General features: G+C 43.1%; 1 protein-coding gene across 29 annotated transcripts in view; it reads right to left on the bottom strand.

Moving 5' to 3' along the window:
- Nucleotides 1-13,407, bottom strand: part of PRRC2C (proline rich coiled-coil 2C) — a 90,781-nt gene that overhangs the window by 45,029 nt on the left and 32,345 nt on the right. For 28 of the 29 annotated variants that reach the window (XM_084851094.1, XM_084851109.1, XM_084851098.1 and 25 more), the window contains exons 11-15: nt 7,592-7,669; nt 5,966-6,497; nt 4,764-4,924; nt 3,648-3,894; nt 828-1,041 (exon numbers count right to left, since the gene is read on the bottom strand). In XM_084851094.1, coding sequence (XP_084707220.1) covers nt 828-1,041; nt 3,648-3,894; nt 4,764-4,924; nt 5,966-6,497; nt 7,592-7,669 — 1,232 coding nt within the window. Of the gene's footprint in view, nt 1-827; nt 1,042-3,647; nt 3,895-4,763; nt 4,925-5,965; nt 6,498-7,591; nt 7,670-9,057; nt 9,200-13,407 lie in introns of all 29 variants that reach the window. The other variant, XM_084851124.1, reaches the window with a different exon arrangement.

Genomic DNA, 13,407 nt, shown 5'->3' with positions numbered 1-13,407 from the left:
ATACTGTAAGAGCTTTTCAATTTGTTCATCTTTACAACCCCTTTCAGATAGGATATTGTTAATTGCTTTATAGACAGTCATGACAACACATAGTAAATACATGGCTTAACCAACACTTAGGGTCAAACAAATCATGACAAAGGAGATGTGTGAGCAGTCTCCCGATAGCTTAGATTTTTTTATTTTAACTGAAAAACAGCCATGGAAGTCACAACGGAGAATGGTGGTAGATGGTGTCCTAATCTTTCCCTTCCTGTTTGTCGATTTAAAATGGTCTCCCCCTAGTTGCCTCATTTTCCATGGGGGGAAAGTAGCTTGGGGATAGAGATATGAAGGCTTGGAAAAATGGGGGGAGGGGGAGATGCAGAATCCCTGGGGGGGAAAACATTAAAAATATTCTGTTTTTCTTCTCACCTCATGTTTTTCAGGGGTTTTCCCCAGGGCTTCACATCGCTACTTGGACAGTACAATTCAGGTGTATTCTGAGCAGACTAACAGCAGGAAGGGAAAGGGTCAGGACACCCCACCCCTCCAGCAGTCGCCCATAGTTGCTTGACTTTTAAAAAGACAACTGTCAGGAGCCTCTTCATGCATACTACTAACCATCTGTTAGTTCAGCTACAGCTGAATGGGGCTGAAACTGCACCTTTGAGTTAGCTGTCCAACACAAACAACTCACAACAGAAATATACTTGTTTAAGAAACAAATTTAAAGAGGCGCTAATGACTTTTTACAAAATGGAAATTGACAACTATGATTGAAATGGACTGGATGCACTAGGATTGTGCAGGAAAAACGAACAGCAAACGAGAACAGCAAAACATACCTTAGATCTTCATGCTCTTCTACGACTTTGGGGGGGGTGCTAGTCTGCTGAGACTCTGTGTGAGGATAGGGCTCTGACCCCCACATCATGCGTGGTTCTGACAGTGGTATAGCATGTTCCCTTGCCGATCGAGTAATGTGATCAAAAGAATCTGAACCAGTTCCTGCCCCTTCCATCTGATCCCTTCTCAGAAGTGGCTTGGGAGGTATAATTCCTGTAATGAAGATATGCAGATAAAGATGTTAAACCTAGTAACTCAAAGCAGTAATTTAAAGGACTACTTCAAAAACAGACATTAACTAAAATGTCTGAAGTGTACCAATAAGCCACAATTATTCTCACTGTGCTAGGGCCTTCAATCCAGGTTTGTCTGCACTCTGCTACCATGACCTTGCTTCTAAGAAGCATCAGTGCAAGACAAATCTCCCGTATTTGTGACTGTAGAATGCCTAGGTGCAAGAGGCACGGCAAACCCATCTATCAGAGAGGTCAGATATGTAGTGCCCCAGGAGAAGTTGCCTTCTCAGTCGTAATACTGCAATTATTAAATAGTGCAGCCTGTCACGGAACACCACTGTATAGTTTTCAATATCTGGTAAAAAATTATTCTCACAAGTCTTTTAAATATGGGAAACCTGGCTGTTTTAAAGGTTTTTTTAAATGGCTAGCTATTGTTCTCTTGTACAGTTCTGCTTTTAAATGCTGCTAATCACTTTGGGTATTTTTAAAACTCAATTTGAACCATTTTTCCTTATTCAACACAAACACAGAACAGTACACATCAGACTGACCCCACATATGGCATTTTCAAATTGAGAAGCAGTTTACAAAATTTATAAACAAACAAGTACACCAGTCAAAGAAATTCTGTTGTGAGTAGCTTTTCTAAAGACTCTAAAGCTTTTCTTATTGTGTAATGGATACCTAAGGTTCTTCCCACCCTAAGAAGCAAACAGAGATTGCAGCCAGCCACTCTAGCACCCCGCAATAGTGCTTGCAGTTCTAGATCTTCAAATATTGTTTTACTAAGATGAACTGCATGCCACACAGAGTTAGCTTCCTCTATACATGCTCTAGACTGCAAAGAGAACCACTCTGATACTACTGTTTGAGTAGATGAGTGGCAGACTTCTTTTTGATTTAGTTGCAGTATCACCAGTTGCAAGCAACAGCAAAGTTCACTTTCAAGGCAGTGATGATTTATGAGTTTTTATACATTATAAGCAAAGAAACAGGACCTAAAGGCAAGAGCATATAACTCATGACATTTAATCAAATGTTAGTAATATACTACTAATTATTGCCTATATGGGGCATTTCATATTTGCAACCAAGATAAAAACAAAACACAAGTAAGCTTAACAGCCTCAACTTTCTGCATTCTCCTGTTAAGAAAAAGAGGAAAAGTACAACTGATGGGAATATCTCCTGCTACTCCTTTGAAATGAGTAAGAACTGTGCCCTTGCACAGAAAAAGATCTTGGTGAACCTCACCCATAGAAAATGCCATTTCTAAATAGATTTTCTAAGCTGAGCAGAATCCTAAGACGGTGTTTCCCTGAAGAACAGAGCAAGAGGTGGGAGACAGGAAGGAGCCCCTGGAATTATATTGATCATCCAAGACGTATGGTCAACTAAGATTCAAGTAGAGGTACAAGACAGGCAGCAGTGAAGGGAGTTACAGCATTTAACATCAAAAAAGCACTTCAGAGGATTTGAAGTATTTAGATAGGAACTCACAGTAGGCCAGTCTCATCCCTTTAATGGGGAGAGAGACAGAAAGACAGTGAATTGCCTAAGGCCCCTGAACATCTGGCCTCCACAGGGCCTCCACGAATACAGCTTCCTTCCCCTGGTCGCCATTTCCCACATTTGATCCTATCCAATCCTCAAATGATAGTCCCCATGGGAGGAAAGGCCACTGGCTTGGAGGCAAGAATTTCAAGTGTGAACAGATGCGAAAGAAAAAAGAGGGGGCTAATACCCACATGCTGAGCTGGAGAGCTCACTGTGCTTAGGCAACGGCTGTGAAGCTGAGCTTAAAGGTGCTATTCATCCCCTCCTGTGTCTTCATGTGATATTTTGCACAGAGAAGTGGGATGAGGCAGAGCTGCGAAGCCCATTGATGTTCCTAGGAACTGTGGACTAGGAGCAAATTTAGCTCAGCAAGAGCCAGTGCTCACTACTGTTGCCTTCTTCCCCCTCTACCTGGCCTACAAAGCAGCGGAAACCTCACCTAAACAAGATTAAAATCAACACAGTGGACCGAACCTGGAACACACAACCATTCACTACAGAGTGAGGAGAAAACTAGCTTTATGGAGGAAGGTGGAGGTGCCTCCTAGTCCAGCTTTTGGGATCATTGGGAGCTGACAAGCAGGAAGAACAAGAGTTAAAACACCCCATTAAACAATATATAAAAGCAGCAACTAATTCAGCAGCCAGTAAACATCTACAGACTAAACTAGGCAGACAAGTATAGTGAAGCAAACCAAACACTTCAATAAACTAAATTAAGCCATCAAAATTCATCTACTAAAGCCCACATAAACAGGATTTGATGACACCTAAAGGAGAGAAACAAAGGCATCAGATATATTCCCCTTGTCCCACAAAAAGGCACAACCACAGAAGAGAGCCCTTCTCCAGGGCACCCAAAGGAAAGCCCCTGATGATGATGATCTCAGCTGCTGGACACTTTCATACAGGAATAGGCAGTCCTTCAGGAACCCTGGTCCCAGACCAGTCTGTGCTTGAGGTCAAAACAAGTATTTGAATTGTGTCCAGAAACAAACCAGGTGACAAAGATGTGAGTTGTACCTGGATGAATGGGTGGCATATCCATAGCAGGCCGTCCCGACATCATTCTTGGATCCACATAAGACTGCATCATGAGCCACCGTGGATCAAAACCCATAGAAGTCAAATGTGGAGGGTGTGGCTGCATGGGTTGATACAGTGGTCTATGTGGTGGTGGGGGAACAGGGCCACTAGAAGGTTGCGGTGGTGTAGATTGTGGCAGGACCCCTTGCTGCTGCTGCTGCCACTGCTGTTGCTTCATCTGCTCCTATAAAACAAAGATTAATATGATTAATTTTAATAAGCTATAGCAAATTCCTTTTATCATTAAGCAACTTCTCTTGCTAGGAATGTTTTAGGCACCTGATTTCTGGGACAGTTTGCAAAGCCTTTTCAGCCATGTACTATTTCCTGTGATCCTTCTGGAAAAAAGATGTACTCAAGAATTCACTGGAACAGCGCATACATAATGCTCTTAAACTCCAAGTTTCAAACTCTATGCTTAAGGTCATAAACCTTAGCCATGGTTAAAAGTGTATTCATGGGAAGGGCAGGAGGAATTAGTGATCAGAAGCATCATGAGGACACCACGCCACTGAAGACAAAAGGAAGAAGCAAGAGGATCAGGATAGGCAGGACTTGGAGCCTTCGCAGCACTGAGGGGCAAAATGGAAAGATAGCTGGGCTGTCTGGCTTATGGCAATTTGCAAGCATAAATTGCATTCTGAATCTTCATAAACATGACAGGTGGCAAACTATAGTGCAGAAAGAACAACTGAGAATTGCTATATGGACAAGGATTAGAGAAGCTCTCACCTTTGCATGTTGACCACACCTATCTTACAGTAAAGTTTAGTAACCAGTCTGGTCCCTGTTTGCAATCAGACTGCAATGGCATAAATCTTTCATCTGAAACTTGTGCGCCTCAAGACTTCATATCTACATTATTATTTAATGGTAAATTAATATTTTTGATATTTTCATTGTTGTATTTATTGTTTTGGTTGTTACTTTATTTTTGTTTTATGGTTCTTTAATTGTAAACTGCCCTGAGGACATCTGCCAGTTGGGAGATTTATAAATTTAATAAACAAACAAACAAGATAAGTACATAGCCTCCAGACGGCTGCATATTACCTGTTGCCTCTGAAACCTTGGTGGCAATGATTTCTGAAACTGTTTTGAATAGCCAGAAGAAATAGCAGGACGAGGCTGAGCACCAGAATCAAGCTCATTTTCATGAGAACTCTCTCTTTCATTATGATTGCTTTCTTGTATGGTGGAAACAGCTTGACACTCTGTCCGGGGGGGGGAGGGGGGGGAGGTAAGAATAGCACCATGTATGATATAGGTCAGAGAAAGTGCTGAAAAATTACAACAATAATCTTAAACGTTAGTGTAGGTGGACATTTTTAGTCTTGTCAGACACCATGAAAAAGCTATGCTGAAACAGGGGGGCAGGAAGAGACAGAACTACACAAATATGGAACAAATGGGAAAACATTAACCCTAAGTCACACTCCAAGGAAACAGGAATGCAAGGTAAGTGTACAGAATAGGATTCAGTAGCCCTTATAATGCACACAGACCATTAACTATCACACTACTGATCAGCGACTAGGTGAGAAATCCCACCTCAAACAAGTCCATTCTCCATAAATCAGTAAGCTATGACAAGGATCCAAAGCAGCTATACACATGTGCAGATTAAAACTGTGTGTTTAAAGACTTTTTTGGAAGTTGTCACCAAGTATGTTCTTGCAAATTAGGCAACTCCAATGAAAATGTAAAAGGAAAGTCCTACTGCACACATGGGGTAGTATCCAATTTTAGTCCTACTTAAGAGTAGACCGATTGAAATGAATGGGACTTAGGTTAGTTATAACTAACCTAAGCCCTATTCATTTCAATGGATCTAGTCTAAGTAGGACTAACATCGGCTACTACCCCATTAGCTGAAATCTTGCTGACAGTTGGTTGCTGACAGTTGGTTACTACTGGTTAATCCCATTATCTTCAATGCACGAAGGATTGCAACCATGGTTTTTATGCTCGTATGCATATATACAAGCCCACATCTTTCAAAGGATAACAAAACCTGCAAACTTTATACTACTTCTGAATATCCAAGCATTACTTCAGAGGAGTTCTGTTTCAAACCCATTTTAAACGTTTTTAAATCAGGTGACTTAAATACTTCTTTATAATCTAGGCATAAGCAATTGCAACCAAACAAGGTTTTTTTCTCTGAACTTTAGCTTCTGAAATGTGTGTGCCTCTTTGCAAAATGCTGAATGTCTACTTTGTTGTTTGCTTCAAAGAAAATAATTGATACAGACCTCTCTCCTCCTCATTGCTGTTTTCACTTTCTTGTGGCTTCTCTATGGTTGCAGGTGGAGTGATTGGTTCTTGAGGTTCAGACATTTCGGCTTTAGGTTTCTCTTCTACTTTTTCTTTCTCCTCCCTTTCCCTCTCTTTCTCTGGTTCCTTTTCCCTCTCTTGGGTTTCTATTTCTTCTTTTTCCCTTTCCATCACTTTCTCTCTCTCCTTTTCACTTGTGTTTTCCCTCTCCTTTTCAATTTCCTTCTCCTTGACCTTTTCTTTTTCTTTCAGTTGGTCTTCCCGAGGTGGTTTTGCTACACAGCCAAATTTTTCATTTAATCGTTTTAGCTTTTCAGCACAAGCTGCTTTTCTTTGCTCTTCCATTCTTCGCTCCTCTTCCTCTCGCCTTTTACGGGCTCGTTCTACTGCTGCAGAGATTTCTGCCTGCTGTCTTCGCCTCTGCTTCCAAATCTCATCCTCATCTGGTACTGGCCTAGGAGGAAAGGGACCTTGTCTTCCTGGGCCTGTCAAGCGATCTGGAAGTGGATGCTATAATGTTTTTTGAAGTAAAAAAAGTACAAATGTAAAGATATAGTTTTAGATCCACTGCCTAAATACCTATGCAAATTGGCTCTTCTCTTAGCAACCATGGAAGACAGGCTTCCAATCTATGAACTGCCAGTTCACACATACTCTTGGGTCAGGCCTAACAAGTGGAGTTCTGATCAAAAGCAATGCTAATTAGAAATGGGAAACCCTGAATTCCACCCATTTTCACCAAAGAATTTGTAGAATACACTTCAATTCAAACTACAAGGACGACAGTTTATTTTAATCAATAATACTTTTAGGGTTAAGGCATCTGGCAAAAAAATCCTGTCCTAAAACTAAAAGTTATTACTTTATAACCTGGCAGAAGCAAACACTTCAGAGGGAAAGGAGAAAGCTGTAAGAAGTGTTTGCAAGTAGGAGTTCCATTAGTATTTCCAGCCATGTGCAAAAATTAACCTTAAATTTTCTAAGTTTATGGAATTAATACCTTTTTAAAGAAAGAATGAGATGTGGGTTTTAAGGAGTGGAGAGCTTAGCACTGCCTTGATGGCTTTTTAGCAAGTAAGGCATTATAGAAATATTAATAAACAATGTAACATAATAAAATTAACATGTTATGATGTCTCATTTTAGGTTGAGAATAATTTACTGCAAAGAACTGTAAGCTGGGATCCAGAGGACTGTGCACGAGTATTTTACATGTGCACCAGGGATTTTCAGCCCTCTACCAGTGCACGCACACACCCTCCAGTACTCCCAAAGTTCAGACTTCCTCAAAGCAGTATTTGATGTGGTGTGAGATACTGCAGCTGGAAGAGAAAAACCGATCCCAGTACACATGCACAAGCCCTTTCTACACATTCAGAGGCTTCTTTGGATCCTAGTCTACAGATTCAACAAAGGCATTTAAAGAGAAACATACTTAATGTAAAATGCAGCTGCTGTTCTATATATTCAAATATGCACTGGATGCCTACCATGTTATTCCTGCTGAGCTCAATGTACATTTTACTTGGAGAGAGAGGAAGGATTTTAAGCATTGACAATTGGGCATAGGGGTGATATTTAATAACCAGACATTTTGTTCATACCTGGAGAACAGATTTTGGATGGAGGCCAGGACTGCCCCTCTCAAGCACTGAAGATTGTGCTGGTGACAGACCCCTCCCCTGTTGGATTCAAAAACAAGACTATAAATTATGCCAAACCAAAAAGCGTAATGAAGTTGATTTAACCATTTTAAAACCGTGCAAACTAAATTCTGCACAGAGGCAGACACAATGAGAGCAAAGTAGAAATAAAAGTAAAAAATATGCCCACAAGCACACCCCAAGGGAATAAAATTTGTGTATTTATATATCAAAATAATTTATTTATTAGTCACCTTTCAAATAGAAGTACTGAAGGCAATGTATACAGCGTACAATAAAGTTATACACTTGTAACACTAAAAACAAAACAAAACAGAATTCAGCAGCAGAGCCACATACAGCTTTAAGAACTGAATGATCTCAAACAGTGCAACAAGGAGCGAGCAGCCATAAATTCAAGGCCTTGCTAAAAAATATCACCATAAGCTGATGCCTAAAAGTCAACAGTGAACATGTCCCTCAAGTCTCTCTGAGGAGACTGGCTCTTCTTTAGAACACCACCACCAAAAAGGCCCTTTGTTCGGTAACTAATCTACCCATTTCACTTCATCCAGCAGAGGCATCCAGAGAAGATAGTAAGTTGCTTTTAAAGAGCAAACATAAGCTTTAAAAGCTGTTCCAGACTTTAAAAAACAAGAAACACATCAGAGCCCAGTGAGGCTCATGTTATTCTTCTTCAATATTTATATTTCTAAATAAAGTACTTCTGAGAGAATCTCCTTTTAAGTTTGATGTTTAAGGCTACATGTTTATTGCTCCTATACCGCTTAAAAATTAAGCACAGTACAAAAGTCAAACGCAGACAAACCTTGGCAAGCTCACAATCTAACAGACAAGAAGAAAAAAGAAGGGCGGGCAAGTCTGGAGGCCAAAAGATCTTAACCTGCACAGCCAGTTGTAAGGAGATAGGTTTTGAAGTGCTTTCCCCCTGAAATTCTCTCTGAAACTGATAATATGAGGGCTTCCTCTTGGGAGACTACGGGCATATTCACACAGCACCTATTTTAGTGTATCTGTTCCTCATTTCAGTGATTGATCACTAGAGTTCACATGTAATGAAAGCTTCAGACTGCAATGGTCCCCAAACCAGTCATGGCTGAAATGGGCCTATAGAACCATTGTGGGGCATGCTGCTTCCACAGTCAGCTTCTGCATCAACACAGGGAAGAATAGGCACATGTCTTTTCCAGAGACACTCAACGGCACATGAAAGTCACAAACCAAGACTGCAGTTGCCATGCCAATGGGCCCTGAAAAGGACCATCTTAATTACTCTATGCTAGAAGCCTTGGAATGCACTCTTGCTAGGTAGTTAAAAAGGAGATTTTATAGCACAGTAGCATTTAGGTCATATTGCACCATACACAATGGGCCGGTTTGCACGAAATGGAAAGTTGTATACTTACTGTGAAGTTCCATTCCCATCCGGTGCACAGGAGACATCCATCATGGGTTAACTCCTCCCACTGCCCAGGACAGGCAAGGAACATGTGACCAAGCTTTTTGCTTTGGTCCTGGCCTCTGTGGCTCCTCCCAGCAAGTTCTTTTCTAGTCGAGCATTTGGACAGAGAAGCTATTGAGGAGCCGATAATGTAGTAATTCAAGAAAAAGAAGGTAGAACAGAAAAGGAGAAGAACCCCTCTCTGGGTATTGCCACATTCCATGTGAAAAATTGTAAGGAATGCTAGTTTCAGCAGGGTGGTCAGCCTGCCAGAGGGTGTGGTATGGATGTCTCCTGCACACCAAATCAGAATGGAACTTCATGCTAGCTAAGTACCCAACTTTCTATTCCCATCCGGTGCGAACGAGACATCCATCATAGGATGTACAAAAGCTACTATTCCCACAGGGCGGGCCCCAAAGCAGGCTGCCCCAATGGTTGAGGTAATACTTGTTGTAACACCCTACATCCAAAGGCTGCTTCAGCAGAAGCATATTTGTCCATGCTATAATGCCTTACGAACGTATGGTGTGAGGACCATGTGGCTGCCCTATCTCTGCTAAGGGGGTGTTAGTAGAAAAAGCCATGGAGGCAGCCATGGCCCTGGTGGGGTGTGCTGTAACATGTGCAGGTTTAGGGAGTTTTTTAACCTCATAGGCTGCAAAATACATGCCTTGAACCACCTGGCAAGTATAGCACAGGAAGCTTTCTGCCTTAAGGCTGTTGGATGAAAGGAAACAAGGAATAGGAACGTCAGAGTTCCTCAGTCCTCTTAAGGTAGATTTTGATGGCCCTTCTAACATCCAATTTGTGCCAGATCTGCTCAGAGGGGTGAGAAGGATTAGGGCAGAAGGAGGGAAGAACAATTTCTTGCATTCTGTGAAAGAGTGTTAATTTTGGGAATGAAGGATGGATCTAACCGGAGTGTGACAGAGTCTTTACTGAACGTACAGAGGTGGTCCCTCATGGAGAGAGCCAATAACTCTGAAACTCTCCTGGCAGATGTTGTAGCTACCAGAAATAAAACCTTAACTGAGAGGAAACATAGAAATACAGTTCTGAGAGGCTCAAAGGGTGGAGCAGTGAGAGCAGAAAGGACTGTATGCAGGTTCCATGTAGGGAAACAATGTATAACTGGAGGGGAGATAAGCAATGCTCCTCTGAGGAATCGTTTAACATGTGGATGAGCACTAAGTGGCTTGTGGCAGGGCTTGGAAAGGACAGAAGAAAGAGCTGCGGTTTGTCTTCAAAGTGTGTTTGCTTTGAGTTTGCTTTCAGGAACAACTGTTTGATTCCTGCCATCTTGTGATCTATGCGTTTCCTCCTGAACCAACGAATGAATGCCTTCCAGGTTTTTTCATGTATTCGATTGGTGGATGGTCTCCTGGAAGAAAGCATGGTGTTTATTACCTTGGCTGAAGAGCCTAGGGAGAGGAAGGTGCAGCATTCAGCAGTCAGGCAGCAAGCTGCAGCCATTCGGGGTCTGGATGCCACATAGGGCTTTGCATGAGAAGGTTGGGTGTCAATGGAAGGAACCAAGGGTCTGACTCTGCCAGCTGTAGGCTTTGGGAGAACCAAGGTCTTTGGGGCCAAAAGGGTGCTATGAATATTATGGTTGCCAGTTCCTCCGTGATCTTCCTGAGGACCCTGGCCAAAAGTGGAAATGCTGGGAATGCGTAAAGTTTGCCCCTGGGCCGGGGGGAGTGGAGAGCATCTGTGGCTTCTGCTTTTCAAGCTAGATGTCTGGAGAAGAAGCAAGGTAGTTGATTGTTGAGTGGGAAGGCAAATAGGTCCACCAGGGGAAGGCTGAAGTGATGGCAAATAGTCTGAAAAACAGTTGGATTGAGAGTCTACTTGCCTGGATTGAGTTGTTGTTGACTGAGAAAATCAGCTTCCATGTTGAGGGTCCCCTGGATGTGCTGCACAGTGATTGACAGGATGTTGTGTTCGGCCTAGTGGAGGAAGGAAGAGCTCTCCTTGTGAAGAGATTTAGATTTTGTTCCTCACTGATTTATATGGGCTAAGGCGGTGGTGCTGTCTGTTCTGACTAGGAAATGGACAGGATTTGTGAGTTGGACAAAGAGTTTGATGGCAAGGTGGATTGCTCGTAACTCCAGCCAGTTGATACTGTGGTGTTCCACCTCAGGGGGCCAGATCCCCTGAATGGGATGGCCCTGGCAGTTAGCTCCCCAACCCTCCAGGTTGGCATCTGTGGTCACAATGATTCGACGGGGTTCCTGGATGGGTGTGCCCTTTGCTATGTTGTGTGGTGTTCTCCACCAGAGGAGAGAAGTTCTGACTGATTGTGGCAGAATGACTTTGATGTGGCATCTGTGGATTATTTCATACTGAAATGGGAGAAGCAGCCACTGCAGGGGTCTGGAATGTAACCTGGCCCATGGGATGATCCTTAAACAGGATATCATGAGACCTGGCGCTTAAGCAAGGAACACAACATCTGCTGAGCGAGCTAGAAGGAGGAACTTTGCTACCTGGTGAATCTTGGATAACCTGTCTGGGGCCAGGAGGTGCCTAAAACCACCCCCAGGTGGATGAGTGATCTTGAGGGTTGGAGGTGACTCTTTTGGAAGTTTATCAAGAACCTGTAGTCTTGGAGACAAGACAGAGTGATCTGTATATCTGCACGGGCCTTTGACAGTGATGGAGACCTTAGAAGAAGGTCGTCCAGATAGGGATACATGTGACTGGCCTTCAGTCTGAGGTGGGCTACCACTGCTAGCATTAGCTTGGAAAAGACTCTTGGTGCTGATGCCAGGCCGAAAGGCACTGCCTTGTACTGAAAATGGTGCCCCTTGTAGAAGAAGCGGAGAAACTTCGGTGTTCTGCAGCAATCGGAATGTGGAGATAAGCCTCTATAAGGTCTATGGATGAAAGGTAATCCCCCTGATGCAGAGCCTCCTTGTTAGTCTGGAGGGTCTCCATCCTGAATTTGTGGTACGTAACAAACCTGTTGAGGTGTTTCAGATCCAGTATGGCATGCCAAGAAGATCCTCGCTTCTTGGGGACCAAAAAGAGAAGGGAGTATACCGCCTGGAAGTGCTTGGGAGGTGGAACAGGTTCTGTTGCCCCTATCTCTTGGAGGTGGGCGATTTCTGCTGCCATCAGTTGTTGTTTGTGAACGGACCTGGAAAGGGGGAAGGGAAGAAACCTCTTCTTGGGAGTGGAGTGAAACTCCAGGAAATAGCCACGTTTAATAATGTTGAGAGTCCAGGTGTCCGGTGCTGTCTGTTCCCATGTGTGAAAGAAGTGTTGTAGCCACCCTCCAACACATGCAGGAAGGGAGTCAGAATAGCTGGTGAGGAGCTTTGGAGGACTGGGGCCAGCCTGACCTTCCGAGGCTGGAGGTCTGAGAGTTAGGTTGGAACCTGGTTCTGGACCACGTGGGCTTTGTGAACGTATAACTGCATGGTCGAAAGGATGAATTGAATGGCGATCTGAAGGAATGAAAGGAGGAGGAGGGAGCTTGGCTAGAGAACCTCCTCTCATCCCTCTTCAGTGCCCTCTTCTTATCTTTAGTTTCCACTAAAATGGTTTTGAGGGCTTCCTCTCCAAAGAGGCGTGTTCCTGTGACAGGAACTGTGCTTAGGTTTCCTTTGGAATAGGCATCCACATTCCAGTGTTTCAGCCACAGTGAACGTCTTGCCAATGTGGTTGAAGCCATGGAACGTGCCACAAAAATAATGGAATCCTGTGTGGCATCTGAAATGAAAATGTATGTCTTGTGTAACTGAGAAAGACTCCTAAGCAAGGAAAAACTATCCAACTCTTTGGATTATCTTCAACCCACAGGAAGGTGGCTCGAGAAAAAAAAGAAGTTGTACAGGAAGCATGGAGAGCGAAAGCTGTAGCTTCATGAGCTCTTTTCAGTGCTGCTTCAATACATTTTTCACTAGGATCCTTGCAGGGGGAGTCCCCATCCCTAGGATTTATGGCTCCTGAAAGTAAGGCTGCCACTGGAGCATCAACTAAAGGAACCTTTTCTTCCATAACAGCTGTGATAAGGAGTAAAATTTCTCAGCTAGAGCTCCTTTTGGCCTGGCAGGGGGCCTTCCATTCAGCTTTGACCAATTTTTCAAAGGAGGAAGGAAAAGGTGTCTCATGGTTAGATGGCTTAGGGTCTGGGAATAATGCTTCACTTCTCAAAGGCTGCTTGGTTGTTTCCTGAGAAGAATTAATGTTCAGCGAAGCCATAGGAAGAAAATTGTCATTGTTAAATAATCTTACATTGGAAGGTTTGTCCACTGTCCCAGGATCTGACCACTCACCTGACCATATATCTAACAAAACAAGAGAA

This window comes from Heloderma suspectum, chromosome 4 (genome assembly GCF_057233095.1).
Source record: "Heloderma suspectum isolate Gila_16-S chromosome 4, 16-S_ref, whole genome shotgun sequence".
Taxonomy (NCBI): domain Eukaryota; kingdom Metazoa; phylum Chordata; class Lepidosauria; order Squamata; family Helodermatidae; genus Heloderma; species Heloderma suspectum.
This window is presented reverse-complemented; position numbering and strand designations above follow the sequence as displayed.